At 33.6% G+C, this 26,650-nt stretch overlaps 2 protein-coding genes across 2 annotated transcripts; one reads left to right on the forward strand and one right to left on the reverse strand.

Annotated features, from left to right (window-relative positions):
* Positions 1 to 3,962: 3,962 nt before the first annotated feature.
* Positions 3,963 to 6,573, forward strand: LOC110688084 (serine/threonine-protein kinase RIPK-like). The gene is made up of 5 exons (XM_021864764.1): positions 3,963 to 4,721; positions 4,861 to 4,996; positions 5,144 to 5,280; positions 5,425 to 5,551; positions 5,827 to 6,573. Exons 1-5 carry the CDS (start codon positions 4,341 to 4,343, stop codon positions 6,402 to 6,404), a joined length of 1,359 nt encoding a protein of 452 aa, XP_021720456.1. The 5' UTR covers positions 3,963 to 4,340; the 3' UTR covers positions 6,405 to 6,573.
* Positions 6,574 to 11,771: 5,198 nt separating this feature from the next.
* On the reverse strand, positions 11,772 to 21,947 carry LOC110688085 (exportin-T-like). Its single transcript, XM_021864765.1, has 16 exons — positions 21,538 to 21,947; positions 19,611 to 21,372; positions 19,430 to 19,519; positions 19,225 to 19,314; positions 19,006 to 19,095; positions 18,598 to 18,657; positions 18,036 to 18,098; positions 17,861 to 17,956; positions 16,951 to 17,115; positions 16,518 to 16,691; positions 16,347 to 16,412; positions 16,179 to 16,277; positions 12,901 to 13,044; positions 12,502 to 12,672; positions 12,345 to 12,395; positions 11,772 to 12,258 (listed from the first exon to the last, which is right to left on the reverse strand). The coding sequence occupies exons 2-14, from the start codon at positions 21,360 to 21,362 to the stop codon at positions 12,583 to 12,585; spliced, it is 2,979 nt and encodes a 992-aa protein (XP_021720457.1). The 5' UTR covers positions 21,363 to 21,372; positions 21,538 to 21,947; the 3' UTR covers positions 11,772 to 12,258; positions 12,345 to 12,395; positions 12,502 to 12,582.
* Between the last annotated feature and the right edge of the window lie 4,703 nt (positions 21,948 to 26,650).

Raw genomic sequence — 26,650 nt, forward strand, 5'->3', positions numbered from 1 at the left:
AAAATTCCAACTCTCACCAACTTAGCGTAGATTTTGTGAACTTACTTAACCATGCAAATCCAACAGCCGCTATTACTTCCAATGTTGTCTTCCCTCTCTTAAAGGAGTCGAGTAGACTTTCACGGCGTCTCCACTCTCCCTTGACTTTTTCCTCCTTGCTGAAAGTCAATGATATTGTTTTATATCATTCTTCTCAATTTCTATTCCACTTACTATTTTAAAATGTCCGAAAATAAAATTATATACTATGATCGAGGCCGTCATAGCTTTATGTTACTTGCATGTAAATTAAGTTTACTATCACCGAATAACATGGTGTCGCATAATGAGTAATAAGAAAGTCGTTTAAAGAATAATCTTCAAGTAAAACTTTGTCAAGGTTTAAAAAAAAAAAAAAAAAAAAATAGTAAAATTTTGTCATGCATGCATCAAATTGTACTGTGACTTTTGAGAGGATGATGAATTGATGATGCACTAAACACTACGATTATTTTCGAATAGGGAGAGTAGTTAAAGTGATTCGAATCATTTGATGCATCACTTCTTGATTTGTTCATAATAGTCTTTATCAGAAAATTAATCATGTGACTAATATGAGCATATTACCTAATCATCATCTTGCTTTATTACAAAGGCTAAATAATAAGACTTTAGCTCTTAAAAGTTTTATATAGTACGTAAAAGTCATAAATGCAACCGTATATTACTATTGAGATTATGATCTAATGTTGTTTCCAAAAAAAAAAAAAACATTTCAACAAAATGGCCTTTTAATTCAACATCAAAAGTTTGGGAAGCTATTATATATATATAATGGTGCATTGGTTAGTAGCGTTATAATTTAAAGACTAAGAAAATATAAATGAGGCAATTTGTTCTATAATTATGTCAAAAAAATCAAAGAAAAAAAAAAGACAAGAAATTTCCATGCAATGTAATGTTGAAAATTTTATTTCAATGTAAGACAACGATGTTATACCTTCTCGATCCCTTGAGAGGAACCTTATTACGTCTTTACCTCCATCTCTATCTATCATCATTATTGCTGGACAAATCCGTAATTTAAGAAATTTTTGCAACTAAGAGATTCGTCTTTTGCAACTAAATTATGATTCATCAATTAGTTACGGAATGGGATCTTACATATTCGTTCTTTAAGAAATTTTTAATTAATTTATTTATTTATTTTTTATCTAAAACTAACAATCACGTAAATTAATTTAAGATGTCACGAAAGAAAATAAGTTTTTATCAAGATAATTATAGTTTATGAGTAGATTTTGTTTGTGTCATTCATTAGATCTTAATTGACCTATTAATATACTCCGTATTTCATAAAGTTTTAAAAATGATGCCCACTGAGAGTGAGATATCTCAAGTATGCTACCCAATATTTGAAATTATAGGAGTATGTCTACATATAAGCTGATACATACATCCAAAAAATGTCTACCTCTGTAATTAATACAAGTAGTTCAGGATTAGTGTCTTTGTAATTTTGTATGTGATATTAGTGGGCTGCATAATAGTGGGTAATATGTTCTAGGGTCTTAGCAGTTTTTGTACCTTAATTGCCGAGTTGTTTGAATTTTAGTTATATACTGATTGAGTCCAATTTCTTGGCCCACTTCTATTCATTCATTAATGTGAAGTTGAAGCTAAGGGATCGATAATTCTTGCTAATAATCTTCAAACCTTCATCTTAGAATTTCATTGTGCTCTCTATCATACAATCAATCTACCATTACACTTTTCTATTTCTTCCTCCAATTGTAGTATTTCTTACAATTCAACCCGGTTATTCAATTTGCATAGTAAAGACATGTAAAATGGTTCATTTTCATTGCGAAATTTTTGTACTCCCTCTGTCCCATAATACTTGACACAGTTATCATATTCGTCCGTTTCAAAATACTTGACACGTTATTAAATATGGAATTGGACCACTAATAAAAAAAATATTTTGCTATACTCTCTTTGAGACCACAAACCCCAAAACCCAATTAAATCCTACTTATTCCCTCTCCTCACTACCCCCACCTTTTGTTTTCTTACAATATAAAAATACAAAAGAAAATTCTTTATATAATAAACAAATGTTTTAAATGGACCCATTTGTAATTTTCTTAAACAACGTTTCCACACCAACGTTCAAAGTATTATGAGACAGAGGGAGTAGCACATTAAGATTTTTGTTGTCGGCTTTCAAAACTAACATGAGCAATTATTGTGTCAAAAAGAGAAAAAAAAAAAAACATGATCAATCATAATCTAAGTATGAATTATCTTATATTTATCACACGGTTCTTAAAATGATCCAGTTATCATAACTTATTAGCCATTAGCTTGTCACATCTATATATATATACTTGTTAGATCCTGTTCACTTCACCTTATTTTTGCTGAACTAAAATTATTTTTACTGAATTGAAATTATTTTTGTTGAACTTAAATTATTTTCACTGAACTAAAATTAATTTTACTGAACTGAAATTATTTGTACTGATTTTCTATTATATTTCTTCTTTATAGTTACCGAATTTTACTGAATTGAACTTATTTTTACTAAAATGAAATTAATTTTATTGAACTGAACTTATTTTTACTGAATTGAAATTATTTTTACTGAACTGAAATTATTTTAATTAATATTATTTTTATAAGGTGAAGTGAACAGGGCCTAATGTCAAACTTATGTTATCTAAAATTATAAGCCTAAACTTCTTTATTAAAAAATTAATATCCAAAATTCATACAACATAAACCTATTGAATCTAAAAATTAATTTACCTGAACTTTAATCGTATTTGAACTTATTAATCTTTGATTTATTTGATTTGAACTTAAATTGTGATCAAAGGATTACCATCTACACTATAAAATAAATTCACCGTGCAATCCAATACACACATGTGAAATGCGGACCATGAATCAACTCTAATCAATGAACAACTTGAAACCAATTTTCCATATAACTAGCAACAAAATAGGAGATTTGGACATTGGATTTAGCAAAGTTAACTGCTGATGATTGATGACTATGTAACGCGGCTTTGAAAATATAATACCAAGTATATACTTGTATAAGCTAAGTTTCTCCTTTTTTTTTTTTTTTTTTTTTCACGTGACAAGAAATTTTGGTGAAATTTCAAAATGAGCATTCTTTTCAACTTTTAAAGATGAAATTGTGGGCAAAATTTGTTTGTTATTACAATCATGAAATAAAACAAAAAGAAAACAAAAAATAGCACTGAGTTTCAGCAAAGTGGCATGTGGCCCACTCTAAAAAATGTCACTGTTAAAACCCACTAACGTTTATGTGGGCCCAAGCCCAGCCAAAAGCTCTAATGGGCGTAGACTATTGGGGCTCACCATTTTTAGAATATTATTATTCTCCGTCTCTTTATGTTCTAGAAACATAAGATGATACTTTATTTTATTTTTTTAATTTTAATATGAAATAGAAGATACTTTACTTACTTATAATAATCTCAATTAAACCTAACAATTATATCTAATTTTATATGATTAGAAAATTGACTATCTAAGATTATAAAATTTTATATGTGTGCATGTAATGTTGATTGCACTAAAAATTTTGTTTGTTAGATGATAATTAATATATGATTAGAGCACACGTAAAATATAAATTCTATGGAGTAGATGTTGACTTTATGAGAAATTCTACTTTTAATGAGATACTTCATATTAAGAACTTCTGCTCTCATACATTCCACCTAACTAAATTTAATACTCGTGAAGAAGTTAAGAAGTGAAATTATAAAAATAACTGAATAATATACACTCTTGAATTTTTTATTTTTCAAGTATATTATTTCAAGAAAACCATGAATACATCATAGCATCCCTTTAAATATTATAATTTATAATAAAAACTATTGAATTTATAATCTTTCCTAAATAGTCATATCTCTTTTTTTATATTAGTTTGAAAATTGGAATATAATTTCACTTATAAATAATAATAAAAATAACAATAACGCATGCATGACATAGAACAACAAACTAGTTTATTATAAAAAAATAAATAAAAAAAAAAATTAGAATCACAAGTTCAATAAACCTAGCATAAACAACACTTGCCTTTAAATTTTTTGGTCGGTCTTCCCTACTTAAAGTAACCCTTTAAAAAAAGGGTACTCTTCCAAAACCACAAACCCATTTTTCCACTTATCTTTTCCATTCACATCAATTACACTATTTTGCTTAATCTTCAAGCTCCTCCCATAAATTGGAGGAGATTCAATCAATAGTACACAAAAAAAAAAAAAAAAAAACAAAAAAAAACAAAAAAAACACAAACCAAAAATAACAAAAATATGGCACTAAAAATGGCCATATGTTGTTTTACCAATACTCTTGACACAAATGATGAACTTGTTCATCCTAAACAAACACCTTCACCTTCTCCTCATAGAGTATCCCATTTAGGCATAACCAATAAACTTAACATTAGCTCGGAAATCTCGATCAACGAGCTTTCGAACTCGATTCCGGGATCAAACCTACATGTTTTTAGCCATGATGAGCTTAGGTTGATCACTAATAACTTCTCATTGAGTAACTTCCTTGGTGAAGGTGGATTCGGCGCGGTGTATAAAGGTTTCTTACATGATAATCTTAGGCCTGGTTTAGAGGCTCAAGCTGTTGCTGTTAAGGTCTTGGATTTGGAAGGTACACAAGGTCATAAAGAGTGGTTGGTAAGTTATTCTTCATACAAGTTTATAACAATAATTAACATATCATGGAACTTTATATTATAATCAAAGGAAAATTAATAAAAACTTTAAAATAGCATACTAATATGTTTAATGTGCACATTTCATTTTATTTTTCTAGGCTGAAGTGATATATCTAGGACAATTAAGGGACCCTAATTTGGTGAAGCTAATTGGGTATTCATGTGAAAAAGAGCAAAGACTCCTTGTGTATGAATACATGGCTAGGGGTAATTTGGACAAGCAACTTTTTAGCAGTAAGTATATCCCTCTTTTTTTTATTCTATTTTAGATTGTTTGTTTTTTATATTCTATCTTTATTGTTTATATTCCAATTTTGGACCTACCTAATTAAGCTAATTAATTTATTTCGGCTTCTTGTTATTTTGATAATGTGAATGTAGGACGTTCTATTCCGTTGCCATGGTTGACAAGAATCAAAATTGCATTAGATACTGCAAAAGGCTTAGCTTTTCTTCATGAACTCAATACACCCGTCATTTTCCGGGATTTCAAGGCCGCAAACATACTCTTAGATGCTGTAAGTTTATACCAAATCATTTACGGCCTCTGCCTAATTTTAATTGTCACGTTACTAGTTCAAATTACATTAATTGTCAGGTAATGCCTAGAATTTGTACGTTTTCCGATTCTAGCCACTAAAGAATTGATTTTGTTTGTGCAGGATTATACAGCTAAACTATCAGATTTTGGGTTTGCTAGAGATGGACCAGATGAAGATAAGACTCATGTTTCTACCAAAAACATAGTGGGCACTAAAGGGTATGCCGCCCCAGAGTACATTATGACAGGTAATTGATTAAAGTATACTTTGAGGACAATGATTCTTGGTTCCCTTAGTGTTACACTGTTACATTACGCACTTGTTCAGTTTACCTTATTTTACTGAATAGAATTAATATTTATTGTATTTCAGTTTCCACGAATTATATGCCATTCTTACTAGTAACATTTAGTTTTACTAATCAAAACTAAAAGTTAGGCATTAGCCACATTGTAGGCATATATGTTTTGAAGCAAATTGCATAAAGTAATACATTTATTGATTGCTTGAATAAAAAAACAGGTCATTTGACAACTATGAGCGATGTTTACAGTTACGGGGTAGTCCTATTAGAATTACTAACAGGTCGAAGATGCATGGACAAGAAGCGTCCGAAAAAAGAGCAGAGTTTGGTAGATTGGGGAAGGCCACTACTAAAAGATCCTCGAAAAATCGAAGGCATAATGGACCCAAGACTAGACGGGCAATACTCGATAGAGGGGTCGAAAATCGCAGCACTGTTGGCATACCAATGCCTAAACAAGCATCCTAAAACAAGGCCTAAAATGAGTGTAGTGATCAAGGTGTTGGAACCACTTTTGGAACTCAATGACATGCCATTTGGGGGGCCATTTGTGTATGTTGTACCAAAAGAAGGTCAGGAAGTAACCAATAATAAAGAGCAATCATTATTGTGTGATGCTAAAAAAGAGGATAACATTTATAATAATGTTAATAATGAAATAAATGAAGTGGTAAACGTTGAAATAGTGGAAGAAAAGGAGGTTGAACGAGAAGAAAAACAAAAGAATGGACAACAAAGAAGGTCACAAAGATCTAGGGCAGTCAAATCTGATTCAGCTCTTTGTGAAGTTCGATAGGAGTTTTTAATTTGTCCTAATTGTGTTTGAATTGCAACAAGTGTACAAAATAAATTTTTTTGTTTGTTAATTGTATTTAAGTTTCATCAGTTGTAAGTTTACTCAGCTCAAATCTTTAGAGTATTCATTAGATAAGGACAGATAATGGAAAAATCAATAATTTATTTTACTACTAGTGTAGCTAATCCAAATATCCAACAATGCAATTGATTGACTCTTTTCTATTAAGAATTTTTACAAGGCTAATAGCCTATTTTGAAAGCAAACATCTTATGGTACCTATAGCAATTACTATGTATATGAGGTGATAAAGTAACATTTATCACCGCCACTTTCCCACAATTGATTACGAGTACATATTATCCTCTAGTGCACCGTTTTTTACTAGTGAGTCTATAAACCCGCAATAACTTCTGATGTATATTTGAAACACTTTTTAATATATTTATAAAATCATCATTGCGGAGTTGGTTTTCTAACAATCTTCAAGACAAATCTTTTAATTTGCTGCCTAAGTGATTGCATTTTGAGACTCCAATTTCACAATCATCTCTTGGTCTTTAATCCAAAATTTCATTGATGATGTCTCAAACACAAATAGTCCTAACTCTGCATCACTTCAGGGGAAAAAAATTTGAAAATTTCCACAAATAATGCTTACCTCGCTCTAAGCCCTTATTCATGCATGGGATGAAAATGTGCATAATCAATATATATATGTATATATATATGTATGTATATATATACACACACAACATACACAACGCCTAGTTGCACTTATTTAAACTTATTGATTTTATTTGAAAGGATTTTTCCTAAAACCTTTTTCTATAGTGTGAAATTAAAAAAGGTTGAGTTACATATAATAATCCAATCGAATGCTGTAAGATATAAATCTATTAAAGATCACTAGTCAACCCAATTACGGCTTTGTAATTGTTTAGAATTTAGTTATGTCAATTCTTACTAGGCTAAATTTTCAATAATCCAAAGTTTTCTAAGCTAAAGAGCATTGAAAGTTGTGCATTCAAAATCAATTAAACTTAACTAAGAAGTAAGAAGCGACAATTTTATGCTTCCTTACCTACCAAGAGAAGGTTTTAGGGTATTAGTAGTCAAATTACATCTTCATTTGTCAATTGGGGTGGTTTACAGCAAGAATTAATTTCTACAAGCATTAATTAATTGGATAAATATCATAATATAAGTAAAAGACTAGAAATAATTATGAGCAATTTTAATTTTATGTCATCCTTTTAACTTTAAAAACACTTAAATGGAAGTAGATACTCCTTATACACCTAAAGTTAAGTAAATGATTAGTTTTCCTACCAAAGCAAACACATCCTTTTATGTTACCTTCTAATGGAACTTTCTTTAAGCTCTCCCATTATAAGCTTTTCATTAAAAAATAAAATAAAAATATTATGTTAAAAAGGTGTTAAGTTTGGGTGTTTCATAATATAGCCAATCCCATGAAATGCAGCTAAGATTAGAAATTGCCAATAATGTTGTTTAAGTATTCATAAGAAAGTAGCTTCGAGAGCCCACGCCTCAAATTGCTTTTTCCCCTACTAAAGTACTAGAGTTAACAATAGGTGCGCGAAACTTTTTGGAATATGTATTCTAATTTAGTTGTGAGAGATACCAATAATTTGCAGCAATCCAATAACGTATACACTATAAAATAAAAGTTATTGTGGTTGAGTTGTAGATTACCGTTAGTGATACTCTATACCCTTGCTTTATCTATCAAGATTATGATTATAGCTTAAACCGAAGGTGAGACGATTAGCATATATGTTCACTGAGGTTCAACAATATACAAATCAGATGGTAATAAGAGGAGGTACCCGCAAACCTTATAAGCTAGTCACCTTTCTACTGTTCTTCTTGCGATAATTGTTCTGATCTACATTAACACGAGAAACTCTCAAAAAGGAGATATCCCTCTAAAGGCCTTTTTTTTTAACTTAATGGAGTGGTATATTCGAGAATTGAGATCAAAGGTGGTCCATGAGTATATTGGACAACACAACGAAAAACAAAGGGATAAAACATAGAAAGACATGTACTAATGTACATGCATGCATGAGTCACATGAGTAGTAAACTAGCTAGTAGTAGTCAATGTTGTAGGAGTCGTGGCTTTTCCTTGCACATCCAACACCAAAAAAGAAAGGCAAACATGTAATGGGAAAGTGGGAGGGTAAGGGTCCTACGCCAAACGTCCTTGCTAAGGGATAAAAGATATAAAGATCCCCAAAAGTCTTATTTCATCGATGCAACTAAGTGCAAAATCTAACAATTAGATCATTGCATGTGTTCAAAACATATGATTGTGCTACCATGCCAAAGTTGATTTGATGCTAGCTTGATTATTGTATGCGTTGTGCTCAATTGGCCAGTTTCATTTATTGAAAAAAACTACACCCTTTCATTTCTAAGGCTTTATCAAATACCAGCCTTCACATAAATCCAACAGTTGTCATTCAAATTTAATACTTCCTCTGTATTTTTTTTTTTTTGTATTGCTCTATAAAGCAAAGTTCACTTTAATAAGGTTTAGGTAAACATGTTGTATACGGATTGTTCTGCAAGTGGAGGCCCTTGTATAGTTTTATAGTATGGGTCTATCTCAAAGGATCACCTCAAAGAGAAATATGAGGTGACATAATAGAAACAAAGGAAGTATTTGGATAGGCAAGTATATATATATCAACAGTTCAACACTATATCACTTTCATCGACGTATCTTTTTTTTTTTTTTTTTTTTTTTTTTTTTTTTTTTTGTTCTTGTATGTGCAGAGTTACTTAAGACATATTATATAATCTCCCTTCTACTCGTAAATCTTTCACTAATGAAACTAGTCATTTTGTTGGCTTCCAGCCTTCCACTTGTACTTGTGCATAACAATAGACAATGGCGTTCTTTCACTATTTAAATGTACAAAATACCACCGCTTAGGACACTAGATTTTTTATCTTTACCAACTAAAAATTTAATATTTTCACACCTATACCACATAGAAGTCGTTTATATACTAAACACTCGAAGATTTAGGATCTGGGCACACTACTCTAAGCTACTTAACACCCTTCTTATTTAAATTAATTATTATGGTGTCATTTTTACACACATGTTAATGTTTGCTTAGTCAAATGATCCTACTACAGCTAATAGAGTGGGGGTGATAGCCTGATAGGTGGCTTCAACAAAACTACTTAGCATTAATTTCAGCAACAAAGAATGCCTTCAGAGAAAGGATGTTGACTATGTAGTGTGTCTAACAACTCCTTAATTTGAAACCGTCTAGTAACTTAATTACTTGAATTAGTGACATCCTGGTTCCTATTAGCTAGTAGCCTAGTAGTAAGTACTCTGTATTTAAGGAGATCGAAGAGTGTAATAACGACCAAAAAAAAGGGCATGTGTGATCAAGGATAGAGGTAGAGAGAATCATTAGCAAATTATAGCATTGTTGCAATTGATTTTACAACTTTTCAAAAAGATATACAGAGTATCTTGTCATTTACGTAGTAAAAAAGAATGGAGGAAATAATTTAGCACCACCTTGTACCTAATGCACGTCAGAAAATGTTAAGCAATGTTAGATTTGGTAGGGAAGCAAAATTCACCTAATTTACTTACATATCAGTTTAAGAATGACTAGATGCAAAATTTTGGTAATCTAGGTCATCGTGGACCACCTGCTAAATACAAGTAGTTTTCAAATAGACTAATGTCTAATTTTAACCAAACCACTTCATCAAATGCACTTAACCATGAAGATGATGACAATCACAAGTACTCGTATGATAGATGGATATACTTAGAATACAACCACAAAATTGAAAGCTTTGATGACATTATTGAAAAGACATTCTGTTGAAATGCTTAAAAGTGTAACACGTACTTTTCTCCATTATTCTTTGAGAATAGTATATGCATAACGCATATCTTCTATTTTGATCCATATATTTCTAATGAAGAAAAATTGCATCCTTTGACCATAGATCCTGTAGGGGCGATTTTGAAAGCAACAAAGAATGTGGGAATGATCCACATACATATCAAGGTAGTGCAATGGCCAATGACTGAGGTAGAGGAGAGACTAAGACGGTGACAAATCTATCTTGGTAAAAAAAAAAAAAAAAAAAAAAAATACAATCTTAAGGACACTTTTTATATTTCTATCATTTATAGAGCCCATAAAAGTTTTCTCAACTAAACCAAAAAACATTTTTGAAAAGCAAACATGTAACGGAGGCAAAACAAGGTCCGAATAGCGGCAAGGGGTCTAATCAAATTTGAACCTAAAATAATCAAGGGTTGGAAAGAAGAGTTCATGACCTCATTCATAACACTTAAGTTATAAATTCAACTCCTTTCTCCAATCTTAGAAAAGAAATTAGCACAAACAACACCATATCTATTACTACCTTCATTTCATATTATTTGCAACGATAAAACAATTTTAGTCACACTTTATGTCAAATCGTTGCAAATAATATGAAACGGAGGTATTATATTAACACCACTCTTAAAACTCATGTATTCTATTTTTCAAAAGTATTAGTAAAAAATGATTATTACTCGTATATGAACTCCGCAAGGGAGCAGTGGAAACACTAGTCGAAGGAGGATGACATTTTTTTTATGTCCTCACCACTTTATAAGAGAATATAACGATCCCCCAGAAAGAGAAAAAGAGGTACAATCTAAACCTAAGACAAATTGAATCAATTACGGCTAGCAGCAACAAGGTCAACACGCATTGATAATTGGCATATACCCTTAGCATTCTATGCTTTATGAATGTCTTCGTTGAATCTCCACACAACAAACATCGTCACATTTTCTAAAGACAACGGGACAAATAAAAAGGAAAGCTCGATGAAGCGATAAAGAAAGCACTGAACACTCTTACCAGATTGAAAAATACATAACTGGTAGATAAACGCGATGAAAAACAGAGTGAAGAGAATGTCAATGGTGTTTCGTCTATGGCATGATGGCCACCTGCTATACAGGCATTACAGCATGCTAGGTACAAGAACCTAGCGCCTTGTTCAATCCATTATAGAACCTAGGCACAAAGAGAGGGTTACCCATACTTGGACCGAAGCTTATAGGCAACTAAGGCAAGGGGCATAACATGCAAGGCTAATTGGATAACAGTGTGAAATCGGAAGTCAAGTATCAAAATCTTCAATTTTTTCGTACTTCTATCCATCGTGCAAAGGTTAAAATGTCACTTGGTTCGGTTCATTAAATGTCTTCCAAAATTTATGCATAGTATAACTAAGGTCCATGCAATGTCTGTAAGAATGGAAATAAAGATAGAGATGAAAAAATAGAGCAAGGTTAAACATAAGATTAATTCAACTATACTACATTACTACTAATAGTCTAATATAATGAACAAAATTTTTTTATGGGATCACATATCCCACAAATACAAAGAATGACTTCTATAACGCTATTTTGCACATTAAATTCTCATCAGATGAATACAGAATTTCCTACTAATCCAGAAGAACCAAAGCTGACATATACTGCTTGCCTTTTTTTTTTTTTTAATAAAAAAAGGTATTATTTTCTATTCCTTTTTCTTTCAATGCCCAAATGGCACAACATATTGTAAACATATAAACAAAACACCCAACCTAGCTAACCAAATAATTGAGTTCTTGCTAACTCACACTGATGGCTATATGATAGGTTGATTCAGCTTGGGACGAAACTTCAGAAGCGTAAGTAGAAAGAATAAGCCATAAAATGCCACTTTCACTTACAATGAGCTTTCAGCTTTCCATATTAAAACAACAAAACTGCTTCCCGGAATTTACACCTGTTCAAGAGAAGTATCAAAATTAGGTCATACATTACAAGAGTGATAATTGGCTATTTGCTTGACAAAAATGAATGTCAACTTACCTCATGATCCAGCGAACAAATACCATAAATATATACAATGTGCACAAAAACCTGCAACATGAAAAAAAGATCAAAAGGTGTAAAAGGATACGGAGTATGTCAAAATAAAAATCAGTCAAAAATGAGCAAACATAACCAGATTCGGAAAACAACTTACCTGTATGGACAAAAGGAGGAGCTATAATTGGTGATAAAATGAGATAAGCAACATCAATAGTCATATCATCCTTCGAAAATGCTATCTGAAAACAAGACTTCCATTTTGATGCTGTCTTAAATTCTCTATGAGGGACTGGTAGAAAGATTTAAGAGCTTTGGATTCGTTGCTCTGCGAATTAAAGTCACCGGCACAGGCATAACACGTTAAAGTAATTGCCAACTCAATGAAAACCAAAATGCAAAATAATGTTGTCTAGGACACCATTAGAAACAATGGGTACTTGACTAAGTAGAAATTTTCATTCAACTATCATCAAAGTTCATAATCCTAAGCAATATTACTATACAAAAGCTGTAAGGTTTGGAAAGGTAACAGTAGCAAAGTTATTATCCGAACCTGCAATTTCTGATAATACTGCTCAGCCATTTCTTGGGAGCAGTGTTTAGCTTGTAAACCCTTGGAAAACTCAGAAAGAAAGTTATCACCAAACTTCTCATATATGACCTTCTGGGCTGTTATAATTTCGCCCAACAATGCGTGCTGGCAAATTCAAAAAAGAAAGTACTGTTACAAAACAGGAATAAAGATCCTAGGTAATATTACAATCAGTTGAGGAACGATTGAAAGCTTTCTTTTGGTCATTTATAAAACATATCAATCTTTACAAACCTATGGAAATACTTAATTAATTAGATTAATATATCATGAATGGAGATAATATTTACACTTAAAATCCTCTAATAATAAAGCACACACACATAAATGTACAACAGGAAGATTCGAGAATAAATTTGTAGCATTAAAAAGCCCTCAGGCTTCACAGAACAATGGCCCAGCCTTTTCAATGCTCCTCTAAACTGGAGCGAGTTGTTATGCAACACTAAAGTAATGGCGTAAAGTTAATGACATATTATTGTCCTTCACCACAAATGTTGGATCTCATAGCAAAGTACAGCTTTTTCCATCTTCAATAAAAGCTACAAGGGAATAGAAGCCTAAGCGACAATTTTAATAACTGAAATGGTAAATATAAGTAATATACCGCTTAAAAATCTCTGGAGTTCATGCTTATAATTGTCCCAATCCTATTCATGTGATCATATCAGGTTAGGTCAAGGAATCCCTAGAAACAGAGATGAACACTGGCAAGATTCTCTAGAGTTGATACTTATAATCCTATTCATATGACCATATCTGAATTGAAAATTTAACAGGATCCCCTCGAAACAGAGATGACTGCTGGAGTGGTATAACCTAGACCGCCCTGAAACAGCCAACCCAAATCTCTGTTATCAAGATGATTGATTAACATTGAATTTTAAGCAAATCATACTCTCCAGAAGCATCCATAAGGATAAAGCTGCCAACTTACTCACTGAATCATGAATTATCTGAGACCATAATATCATAGTTTGTTTGGATAGGAATTTAGGAAGGAAAGGGAGGCAGGGAATGAGAGGGAAGGAGAAGTATTCGAGGGAAATGGGAAGAGAGGAAGGGTCCATTTACCATTGGAAAAAAATAGGTTTTGGCAAGGAAAAGGATTATAAGGAATACATTTTTCTTCCTTGATGAGCAAATTCTTTCCAATTATTCCAAAATTGGAAAGATTTAGAAGGGAACTTATAAGGTCCATGTTTAGGGGCCGTTTGGTTCGCTGTAATAGGGGAAGGGAATGGGAATGATTCCCTTTGTAAGTGTTTGTTTTGCTACTTTTGTCATTCCCTTTCTCCTTTTTTATTTTTGGGTTTACCCATTTTTATTCCACCCCCATTCCCCACTCCACCCCCCTTACCTTTAACCATTCCCTTTCCCCAACCACCACCATACCCACATCCCACCAACCTCGCCGGATGGTCGCCGGCGATCCCTGACCTTGGCTCCACCTTCGCCGGCGATCCCCGACCTTCGCTCCACCTTCGCCGGCGATCCCCAACCTTAGCTCCACCTTCGCCGACCTTTGCTCACCCTTCTCCGGCACTCCTCGACCTTCGCTCACCCTTCTCCGGCACTCCTCGACCTTCGCTCACCCTTCTCCGGCACTCCTCGACCCTTCTCCGACACTCCTCGACCTTCGCTCACCCTTCTCCGGCACTTCTCCGGCACTCCTCGACCTTGAAATAAAACCCTAAATGGTGGTGATGTGGTGGTGGTTCCATGGAATCATTCCCTTTGTTTTTTTAAAACAAACAGCACCCTAAATTTCAAGGGTTTCATTCCATTCTCCCCCATACCCTTTCCCCATTCCATTCCGATTCTGCTTTGCGAACCAAACGGCCCCTTAGTTTAGGCATATGTCCTTTCAATAGCAAAATGCCTACAAGAAACTAGCGAGGAACAGAGGATATGGAACAAATAGCACAAATGGCTGGATGACCTTTCTACTTGCATACCTTGGATATTTGCTACTAGGGTTCATCCAGCTTCAGAACTATTGCCAATTCTGTAAGTTGAGTGAACAATATTGAACAAATACATGTCACTGCAAGTATGGGTGTAGTGATGGACTGGTGGGGATATCTAAAGACAGACTACAGAACTCAGAAAATGGTGATTCTGGCAAGAAGCGTTTAGGTGACTGGTTTACAATGCTCAGTATCTCATCAGCCTTTTCGGCTGTTGTATCTGTTGCACTGGCATTTATATAAATATCTTTGCTTAAAAATTTCAAATCTAATGTTTCCCTTTCCCAATAATATTCAATCAATAGAAGGAATGGACCCCATTTTCCCTCCCCTCTCCTTCCCTCCATATCATTTAGATAAACAAAGTGAGGAAATTGATTATATAGCACATACCTAAAACAAGCCTGTCACCCTCCAATCAATTAAAGGAATTTGATTAAAAAAACAACAATGTAGCAATGACCGCTCTCTCCCAAAAAAAAAAACTGCCCAATCACCTCATGTTTGGCATTGCCTAACAGGCTACAAGAGATTACTATTATGATAATAAAATGTCTGGCTAAACTCCCCACTTCAGTACTTCAGCAGACCCTGTCTAAAAAAGGGTCATAGCTCATGAGAAACAACTGAATAACAGAAAACCATAGATACCAAAAAAAAAAAAAGGAAGACTGCAAAATCGGAAAAAATGTTGCAGGCTTGCAGCACAAGGAAATCAACAGAATACCAAGATACCCAGTACTTCAGCAGACACTTTTTAAAAAAGGGGTCATAACTCATGAGAAACCAACTGAATAACAGACAACCAGCGTTATATCACATAGATATTAAAAATAAGGAAGACTGCAAAATCGCAAAAAATGTTGCAGCACAAGGAAATCAACAAAATACCAAGATACCTAAAATTAAACAAAGTGTGAACAAATTCAAGCATTGCATACCGCATGCACAAGGATTCCAAAAAAAAAACACAATGACAGCGGAAAATACAACAAAGCATCCAGATACAAAAGCTGAGATCATCGAGCTCAGAACAAAATGGGTAGAAATTGTTTAGTAAAATGCTAACTTTACTACAATTAGTCAATGACAATAAAGTTGGAGGGAAGTAGCCAAACAAAGCAAATAACCCGCTAAGTGTCATCATAATATGAGAATGAACCGTTGATAGAACAAAAAAAAAAAAAAGAAATATGAAGCAATCAGATATTTGGTAAGAAATAGTATGGATAACAAAAGCAGTAAATAGACCATAGTATATCAACTCACAGAATTTGCATCTCGAAACTCAAAAGACTTATCCAACACGCTGTTGAGGCAGCAATCTACTGCAAAGGTTTCCACTATAAAAGTCTGAAAGCCATGTACCTGGAAGACAGCAGCTTAATAAAGATCTTTAATAAGACAGCATTACATAGGGGAAATTTAAAAACAAACCTTCTCTTCTCCGTATGAACCAGTGCACCAGTCTTTGATTAATTGGATAAATATCTGCACACATGCCTAATTGGCAGAAGCTTGGTTTAGATCATACTAACTTACCACACAGCAAGTCAAGTGCAATCAGTAAGAAAAACCAGTTGAACTAGAGTGGAGAGAAGAACACACCTTTCTCACAGTAATATCCTTATGTTTACAAGAGGAATACAATAGCAGCTGCATTATTGGATTAAAATACTCTCTAGCATTAGGAGAGATGAAAACTGAAGACAATTCATGTGTGGCTATGACATTGAGGAATGTGAATAAAGTTCTCTGAAGTTCCTGCACTTCACGAACATCCTGCAATGAAAAGAAATAAATTATACAAGGATATAAATTTAGTCTTCAAAGCATTCTTTATTATTGGGTTGTAGAGCAACAATTAATAACACAATATTGCATGCAATTCATAGCACTAAGCAACTTGATATGGTAACATTTTCTGTATACAAAGTTACAAACCCAGTTTGCCATCCTGAGCCATTATAGTAATTTAAGAATCACTTTTTACCATGACTATGGGGTGAGATTTAAAAGGACTGCATCATTGTGAACATACCTCTGTAATGCTACCTGGTCCACAAGGAATTTCATCTAACGGAAGAACAGAAAATACCCTCGTAACAATAGTTGGAAATACTTCATCCACAATGTCAAGAACCTTGGTGTTGAATTTGCATATAAGTTGATTCAGTAACACAATAACTCCAACCAGCTCCTTTGGCTGCCACAAAAACGTAGTAAAGTTAGTCAAATAATCAAAAATACATAAAATGTCATACAAATACACAATGGATCTTTCAGTCCTTTATTCCTTTTGCTACCTTACTCAAAGCAGTGCACAGTAAACTAATGCAACAAAAAACAATATTTTTTAATTTTTTTTAAAGGTAACATTGAAAGGCAGAGAGAAAGCCCTTCCACTTTCCACCGCAAGAGCCATCTCCAACTCTTGAAGGAAGCCAGACAAGCAATTTATACATAAATTATGAAATTGCTGAAAGACCAAATACTTCCAACTGGTTAATGGGCGAGTGGCAAAAAAACCTTTTGTTTCATCATCATCCCCATCTCAGCATAGTGGTCGACATCCTTATTCTACTATGAATTCTTCCATTAATGTTTGATGCATTGATTATTTTCTTATAGTAGCGTAAGTTAGAAAAGGTAACATTCTAGGAACTTGTAATCATATAATTAAGTGCACTACAGAATATGCAAATAAAAATCATTCTCTATATCGAAATTAAGAGCACCGGGAAAATCAGGATTCAAAAACAAAAGGGTAAGAATGCAAAGAACAGAAAAGCGTGTTCATTAGCATAAGATAACCTGATCATTCTCAATCCAGAAAAAACAGTACTATCCTAGAGCAATCCATATCATTATACAAACCTCAAGCTTGAAGAATGGGAGCCATCTCAGTACAACTTAAGGAAGCAAAAGAGAGTATTATTTCACATGTTTACCTCAATCTCTGCAAGCAGCTGCTCCAATGCCTTTGGCAAGTACGGAAATACAGATACGCCCAAAGTTTCAACCATGCGATGGATAAATGATGTTACCTAAAAAAAAAAAAGGCAAGATTTAGCAAACAACAAATAAATAACACCTTGACAGAATAATATGACATATACTACATACCTTACTGCGCAAGGACTCCACTTTCGGATAGACAACAAGGATTTGGAGTAGTATATCTAATGTCTGTACCACAAGGAAAATAAAAATCTAGTTACATAACTTGACAAAGCGAACACTCAAAGGGAAAGTATTTTTAAAATCAAAAGCATTTGTCTTGGAGAAAACAGGTGTCAACAGCATAAAGCATAATCCAGGCATTTAAGGAAAAGACAGGGAACACAGACTACAATGGTTAAAAGAAGAGGCATTACAATTTCTTTTAGAGACATCACAGCCAGTCAATATCACAGAGATTCGATTACAGATCAAGGAGCCAAGAGTCAGATACAAATATGTGTTGAGAAATTTCAAAATCCTTTAACATGGACTCAACAGACAGTTACCAGTGGAGGTTTATTAAAGAAGCATTAAGTAAACAAAATATGTCAATATCAAGTGTGGCTGTTATTTAATTTAGCACTCTCTGAATTCTAACTTCACATACTCCAACACATAAATCTATATTCATAGTGTAAAACATGCAATAAAGAAAATTAGTAAACAGTAATGAAAAATATTAAACCTGTTTGAACATGAAACCAATGTCTGGACGGCTGGCAATTACAAGACGTTCATTAAAACCCTGCATGCAAAAATTAAGATGAAATCAGATCAATAACACTAAATACAGGGGAGTCCAGAGTGCCAAATCAATTTGGCACTTAAGCTCAAAGATTAGATATAATTACACATATTACATCTATGTACAAGACAAAAACACAGTTACAAGCCTACAACTAGCAAAGACTAGGCTTTTCGAGCATACTATTCCCTGCCGAAATTTACTAGATTTAGCTCTAGAAAATTTAGACTAAAACAAGCACATTCACAGCACTAAGTACTTAATTGATGATCTTCTCTACAACGAAGCCAGTTCAAAATCTGTAATCATACTACAACATATGCATGTAGCATGCTCAGAGGGGCAAACCTTGCTGAGTGCATTTATTGCCACAACTATTTGCTGAATGATTAAAATATTTGTTGCAGAATCTTCTGGATTTTCTATTAATGTCTTCACCTGCACACGTAATATTTCCAAAACAAACGTTAAATACTATTTATAAAATCTCGCACTTAATCAACGTATCAAAAAAGTACATAAACAGCAAAAATGATTTATTTAGACATCATGACCACAAAACTTAACCTGCTGACATAAGGGTGTGAGTAATGAATTGAGGTAATGAGTTTGCTTCTGATGGGGCACTGAGTCCATCCCAATCAAAATGCCAATTGCCTATGAAACATAAAGAAAACAATATAGTCTTCAATTCAGGAGCAAAAAGAAAAAAGATGTAGTGGTTGTACAATCACAACAACATTGCATCTACATCATAGATAGCATTAACAACCTCAAATATGTGACTTCCATCTTCAGCTTCAATCATCACCTTATCTGAAAAACTCATGCTTGTAAATCGAACAACGACATCATGCAATTTCTGTGGGTAAATTCACAAAATTAGGCAAACAAAGGAAAAATAACAGATACTATCCACATGATAAACTCAGTTCATTAGAAAGCAAAGTCACCTGTAAAATTGTCTCAATAAAAGGAGCTAGCTTTGATTTCAGCAATTTCACAATCCTCATAAAGAGATAACTTGCTCTCCGACTCACAATAATATTGGGGTGACGTATACCTCTTTCATCAAGAAAAGCTTCCAGGGCCTTGGGTATAGTTTCTTTCTCCTGAATATACTTCATGTACCTCGTAATAGTCTCCAAGTAAGTAAGAGCAACAAGCCTATTCGAATGGCATGGGAACCTCGTTGATAAAAGCGTGAGCACTACTCCTAAAAGCCCGCTCCCTGCTTTCATTGCCTCATCACTCAGAGACTCCCCAAGCGCATACAGAAGCGAAAGTGCAGCTTCTACCTCCTCGACATTTCTCTCAGAAGTAGGATCAACAGCTTTACTAAGTGAATTTTGGATAAATGACTGAGTAACTTCGGGAGCTACACGCCCCACACTACGGAGCAGAACCAGTAAATCCTTCCTATATTCAAGCATCCTGTCCTCTTCTTCCATCCCGATTTTATCCAACACATCAAGGTGATGACGGTAAATGGGATCATAGCAAATCTGTGCCCTAATCACTTCTAAAATCTGACTCACATGAACCAGCTGCTTTTCAGTCAGTGGAGACAGATTTTTCATTGTAGCTACATAACCAGAAAGAAACTGCACTGTATTGAATGTTGCATCCACCTCAGACCTTCGCATTACATAAAATACAGACGGCAATACCTCTTCCAAAAGCTCAGACGAAACTCGCTTTCCTTCCTCAGAGTTCAATCTCTTTGCACATTCCAAAACCTCAGCTGCATAACCAGTAAGCAAAGTGGCAATGCTAGACAACAACTCAACATCAGTCTCCTCATTTATCAAACCAAATACACGATTAATCTGCAAACTCTTTAACAGATTAAGCTTCGCTTGCGAATCCATCCGTTTCATCACCACAGCCAACACACAACCCGCGGCAGCACTCCTAAGCTGCTCAGGCAACCCGCCAACCAAGATTAACTCAAACAACAACGGAATAAACACTTGATTAGCAATCAAACCAATATCAATCCATGAAATATACCTCCTCATCGAATCCAACACACTAGCACATAGCTCAGAATCCGAATTCTTATACGCCATAATAATTTCATACCATGCTCTTACAATCTGAGGAACACATTGTTCCCTCATTGTATCCTTAACTCGGCCCGCAACCGCCACTTCATCGGCATTGCGAGGATAGTCCAAACTAATCAATTCATCATCTAATGCAATCAACAACCTACAGAACATATCAATAACTACTGCCCCTCTATTCAAACGATTAATGAAATCCTCAAAAACAGTAGGCCAAATTAAAGGGTACTCATAATAAATCAAATTAACCAAAACTTGTGCAAGCTTATTCTTAATAAAAGCAGGACTATCTAAAACCCTAACAAAAATCTTACTATTATCATCAACACCGTCATAAGTAGCCATTGCGAAAACCGATTTACGTATAAATTCCTTCTCTTCAACACTCATCGACGACGAGTAACGAACTCGAACGGCATCGTGCAAGCATTGCAAGCACCAGAACTGAACTTGCGCAAATTTACTGGTAAACAAGTGTTCAGCACAAATGCAAGAAATTGTGGGGATTTCCTTAATTCGTTGACAATACTCAATTGCTTGAGACTTTAACACAGAATCAATAGTCCCAGATTCATCAAAAGTAATCAAAATCGCTCTTTCTAGGTCATCCATTTCTCGATTAATCAACAAATTCATCACAAAAACCCTACAAAAAATAACCAATCTTAAACCCTAAGTTCCGAGTTTTTATCATCAAATTCAAACCGTATTAATAAAAATTAACAAATTTCCAATTTTTTCTGGGAATTGATAAACTTTATAGTGTGAATTTGAGGGGTGAGAAAGAGATCTGGTGAAGTACGAAACTAACCTGATTAGGGTTTATAAATGCTGGGAAATTTGAGGAAATTAAATGGGTTTGTTGAGGGTATTTTTGAGAGAAAGAGGAGAGAGAAAGATGGGTTCTTGTTGGGTATTTATTGGCGTTCCATTGGTGAGAGTGAAGGTAGAGGAGGTTTGAAGGAGAAGAGAATATTGGGTTTTTAAGTGTGTTTTTAATTACGAAAAATAGCATAATTGTGGTGCAAATTGTTGATTTTTTGTGAATTTATAGGGTTCTTGCTGTTTTACTTGGCCGATGAATATAGTTTCTGAGCTGGGTTTTGCGAATTATGAGGTGTCAAATTATTCATGGAATCAAGGAGTGTTTTGTTTTTTAGAACGCAATCTATACCTCGATTATAACCTTAGGTGTGTTTTATTTAAGTACGAAGGATATGTTATCGCGCGAAATTCTTATAATCGTTTAAAGAATACGGGATGATTTTGTGGGTAGTCTATAAGTAGTAAAATTTGTTAGACGATGGACAATTATGGCATAAATTTCTAAGATTATATCTTATGGCGTGACTCCTTAAGATTATGAATATCAAAATAATTAATGGGTTATCCCAATAATTGAGATAGTATGTGAAATAGTTAATGGGTATCTCTTTAGTAAACCTTTTAAGGAAAAAAAAATTGTACTAGTATAAAGTGATAGAATTTCTTATAATGGTAAAGCATAAATGTATATAATACCCAATACATTGAATGTAAGGTTGAGCTAAATTGCTAAGTATTGTCACTCTTCCTTAGAGAAAATTTTGCAAGCTAGTATTGTTCTGTTTTATTAGACTAAATTTATGTAATTGAAACTTATACAAGTATGAAATATTCATCATATCATAACTTATTTTCACCATATTGAGAAATCTGTGTCATTGTATCATTGTATGTGTGCAAAAACTTATCTTTGTCATAGCAAACTGATTTTGTATTAATGGGCCTTATAATTGTAATTACACACTTATACACTCTCTGTGAATTTACATGAACAATTTAGAGAAAGCCCAGTATTAACATTTTATCAGGCCTACTAGTTGGATGTTACCAATAAAAACTCTCAAGCCCAGGTATGATTCATTGGGCCTTGTGAAGTCTGAATAATAAACACCTTTACCAGATCCAGTCCAATATCATAACCTTTTTATGCCTTTTGGATTTTGCAAGTTGGCCAGATATTTTAGCCAAACATCACCTTGCCAGAGCATGCTATCATGTTGGAAAAAGTTGAGGCATAAATGTAGAAATTAGTATTTATGGAGTACCTCAATGCAATGTTTAATGCAAATCATTACAGGCTAGATATGGCAGTGGGTCGGGTTAAATGAAAGACACGCCCCATCTCCGTTCAAGTAGGGCGGGGATGGAGGAAGGTTTGGCAGGTGATGGGGCGGGGATGGGTACAAAATGTGTACCCGCCATGAGTGATGGAGCGGGTATGGATTTTAGAGTAGACCTGCTCTATACTCGCCCCGCCCCATACCCGCCTTATACCCACCCCATATTTCCTTTAGAAGAGTTTAGAATTTATGAAACTTAATACCCCCTAGGGCCTAATTCGCCCAAACAGCAAGAGTCCTAAATTTTTTAACTTAATTTAATATAATTGTTATTAATGTGATACAATAAAAACATCATGGCAGTGGGTTTGGGACGGTTTTGGGGTGGGTATGGGGTGGATATGGATATCCAAGTGGGTGGTGGGGCGGGGATGGATCCTATTTTGTACTCGACGGGGCGGGTATGGATGTGGATATTGTATTCGCCACGGGTGGTAGGGCGGGGATGGGTATAAGATTTTTAGGCAGGTATGGGTATAGAGGTACCATCCTCCGCATCCGACTCACCCCATTGTCATCCCTATTACAGACCACAAATATGAATATATGATAAATGTAGCTCTTTAAATGAAAAAACTAGCTTAAAACCTGTGCAATGCACGGATTTAAAAATAAATATCTTAGCTAATAGAATATTATTTAAGAAGATTTGACAAAAAGTAAAAATAAAAAATAAATTAGAGGAAAATTTTTTAACCAGTAAATAACATTGGTGAATATTTTGTTATTTTGTGTATAAATTATAGTAGGTGGCATTGGCTAAAAAAAGAAAATGGACATTTTCGCACTTTAGAGAAGTAACTCGCAAAGACTTACTGTTGTAAAAAGAAGGCTGTAATTTTTCATTCTCTATCCTTTTCCACAAAACTAACCCGGAAATCCAACCGCAACCAGTCCAAAAAAACCCTATATTTTTTAATTTCTCATACGAATTGCAAGTCTTCTTCAATCGAAACCATCGCAAACACAAATTTGAAGCAACGTTTTAACAAGCCAAGTGAATTTGAAGCCTTACTTGAGCGAAGTCGAACCCTTATTCGAGCAAATTTGATGCCTTAATTGCATAAATGTCAAGTAAAAGAAAGTGAATCAGGGCTTTGTTTTACATTAGTTAAGGAAAATGTATGAATTTGGTGGTATATGGGATTTAGGTAATTTTCTATGGTTTTGGAAATGCTCTCATTCAATTACTCTCTCATCTCTCTAATGGAGGAAAATCACTACAAGAAAATTACCTTTTCGTAGCGATTATTCTAACCTTTGGTATCGTTTATATTTGCTACAAAAAGATTTCCCTACGAATGGTTATTCGATACAATATCCGCCGTTACCATAACCTTTAGTAGTGGTTTTCAATATCGCTGGGTTGTCCTCAATAATCGATACGAAAAACTACATCCAATCGTGGTGGATTATTGCAGCGATTATAATCGCTGTAAATGCTGAACTCATTTTCTTCAAAAAAAAAAAAAAAAAAAAATCATACATATGTTCTTTACAAGATTCAAACATGCAACCTCAAGCTCTAATATTAAATATTTTACCAATAAGCTATGACAAATTTTATGTATTCTTTGTCAAACAATATTTGTAAATCTAGTGTAGAAAAGGCTCTTCTTATCGATATTTGGGTTTTAGTGGCGATTGTAAACGATACGATTTCTCATAATTTTATGAATGTGCAAAAAAAAGGGTGGATATGTATTATTATATTTTTCGTATCGATTTTATATAGGGTTACCATGGTGATTGTAAAATGATACGATTTCCTCTACTATTTCACAAACATACGTGCATATTATAGCGAATATATAATTACTACAAAATAATCGCTATGAAAAGACAATTTTCTTGAAGTGAAACAACTAAGATCCGTCACTGTAGGTTTTCAGAGAATGTACCGTCACGTAGAGGCTTTAGTCGAAGCGCTCTATGGCGAGTTTATAGAGAAGGAGAAGTTGAAGATTCTTGAACTGGAGGAGGAGAAGAATCAGACGATCAAAAATTACATCGTTTTTTTGACAAAAACTACAAACATATCGAGATGAATGAATTGTGTTTGCGTTGACGTAGTCTCAGACACGAGTTTGTAAAGTCTACAGAGGCTTATAATGAAGCAATGGTTTGTTAGAGAAATGGCAAGATGAAATTAAATCGGTAAATACTCTCGCGTGGAATGAGTCACTCAATTTTTGGACTTTCAAATTATAGAATTTTGTTGTGATATCCACTTTATCGGCTCTCAAAGGAGTCCATTACCTCAAATTATTTGAGGAGAAATTTTCTCAAATTTTAGGCATACAGTTTGATGTTGTAGAGTGGGTCAGAGGTCAAGAATGAGGAAGGGAAGGTATAGGTTTCATGTAATTTGTTAATTTAAAAAATAATTTTATTTAATTTATTATTCCCGTAAATGGTTTTATGTAATTAATTATTTGACTTTGTACTTCGTAATTAGTTTTATATTATTGGAAAATTCTCTTTGGTAACATTTTGTTTTTTTAATTTTCTCATTCGTATATTTATACTAGATTATAACAACAATATGGTAGAATATTGCACGAAAGTGGTTAAGCATGTACCAATCGACGATGCTTTTAAGATTCCAACCTTGGAAAGTTGGCAGCTATTTATTCCATTGGGTGTTATGGAGTTTTTCTAAGAAAGTGCATCGGATTAGTTGTTAAGATGTTTGTAAGGAACGCTATGAACAATGGATCAATGATGTGCCATTGCTGGACAACTATTTACTCCATTATTATTAATGGGCCTTATAGTAGTAATGCACTTATATACTCTTTGTATGTATATATATAATTGTGTAAGAGTAAAAATTATAAAAAGTTGATATTGTGAAAGTATTTCATGAGACGAATCCAACAAGATCCCACATGACTATATTTTGCTTAACGTATGAATCATATTATATGGTCAAACAAGAGTGATAAATAGTGTAAAAAGTCCATTGTTGCAATATTAATAGAACGGAGGAAGTATATAATATTAAAATAGATACCAGGAATGATACATGTCAATTTCTGGTGCAATATTTTCCCTTCATAATCATCTCCCTCTTTTCTTGCCAAAATATTTTTTGAGAATACGTGTAATTATTTATTGGTCTTCTAATTTCTTCTATACATGTACAATCAATTAAAATATTATCCTATATGTATTATACTCCGTGTCTTTTCTTGCCAAAATCTTTGGAAACAATATTTGTATAATACGATTTCCTATTTGGTCATCTTATTTCATATACATTCAATAAACTAATATATTATTCTAAATCTTTTTATTTAATTGTATTAGTTGCTTTTTTTTTTTGGGACAACATCTTTATTATTATTATTATTATTATTATTATTATTACTACTACTACTACTGTTATTTCTCTCTCTTCTCATGTCCTTTACATTTTTTTTGTTAATAAACATTACCCAACTCATTACTATTAATTGGGATGGAAAAAATAAACTTATTTTACTGTTTTTTTCCCCAAAAGATCGCTTTGACTAGCGAGCTAAATTCTCCCTCCTCTATTTTATCTCATTCCCTATTTCGTTTGTTTTTCGTATCCACTTCCTATATACGTACGATTATATTAAGGATTGGAATATCAAATATTATTATTGTAGTAAGTTATATATTGATTGCAAAACTATGTTAATAATTCTACAACTTTACGCAAATTTTTTTGATTAAATCCGTGCATTGCAAAGGCACTAATTTATATAAATAGCCAGTTTAGAGAAAGCC

The sequence above is a fragment of the Chenopodium quinoa genome, unplaced genomic scaffold (assembly GCF_001683475.1).
Source record: "Chenopodium quinoa cultivar QQ74 unplaced genomic scaffold, ASM168347v1, whole genome shotgun sequence".
In the NCBI taxonomy this organism is placed as follows: Eukaryota; Viridiplantae; Streptophyta; class Magnoliopsida; order Caryophyllales; family Amaranthaceae; genus Chenopodium; species Chenopodium quinoa.

Excerpts from the sequence above, each read along its gene's own strand:
- LOC110688084 (XM_021864764.1), top strand. The coding sequence starts at position 4,341 with ATGGCACTAAAAATGGCCATATGTTGTTTTACCAATACTCTTGACACA. Across the intron at positions 4,997-5,143 it reads GGACAAGCAACTTTTTAGCA|GACGTTCTATTCCGTTGCCA; the intron begins GTAAGTATATCC and ends ATGTGAATGTAG. Across the intron at positions 5,552-5,826 it reads CCCAGAGTACATTATGACAG|GTCATTTGACAACTATGAGC; the intron begins GTAATTGATTAA and ends ATAAAAAAACAG.
- LOC110688085 (XM_021864765.1), bottom strand. The coding sequence starts at position 21,362 with ATGAATTTGTTGATTAATCGAGAAATGGATGACCTAGAAAGAGCGATT. Across the intron at positions 17,957-18,035 it reads TGGAGTCCTTGCGCAGTAAG|GTAACATCATTTATCCATCG; the intron begins GTATGTAGTATA and ends TTTTTTTTTTAG. Across the intron at positions 17,116-17,860 it reads AGCTGCTTGCAGAGATTGAG|CCAAAGGAGCTGGTTGGAGT; the intron begins GTAAACATGTGA and ends TTTTTGTGGCAG.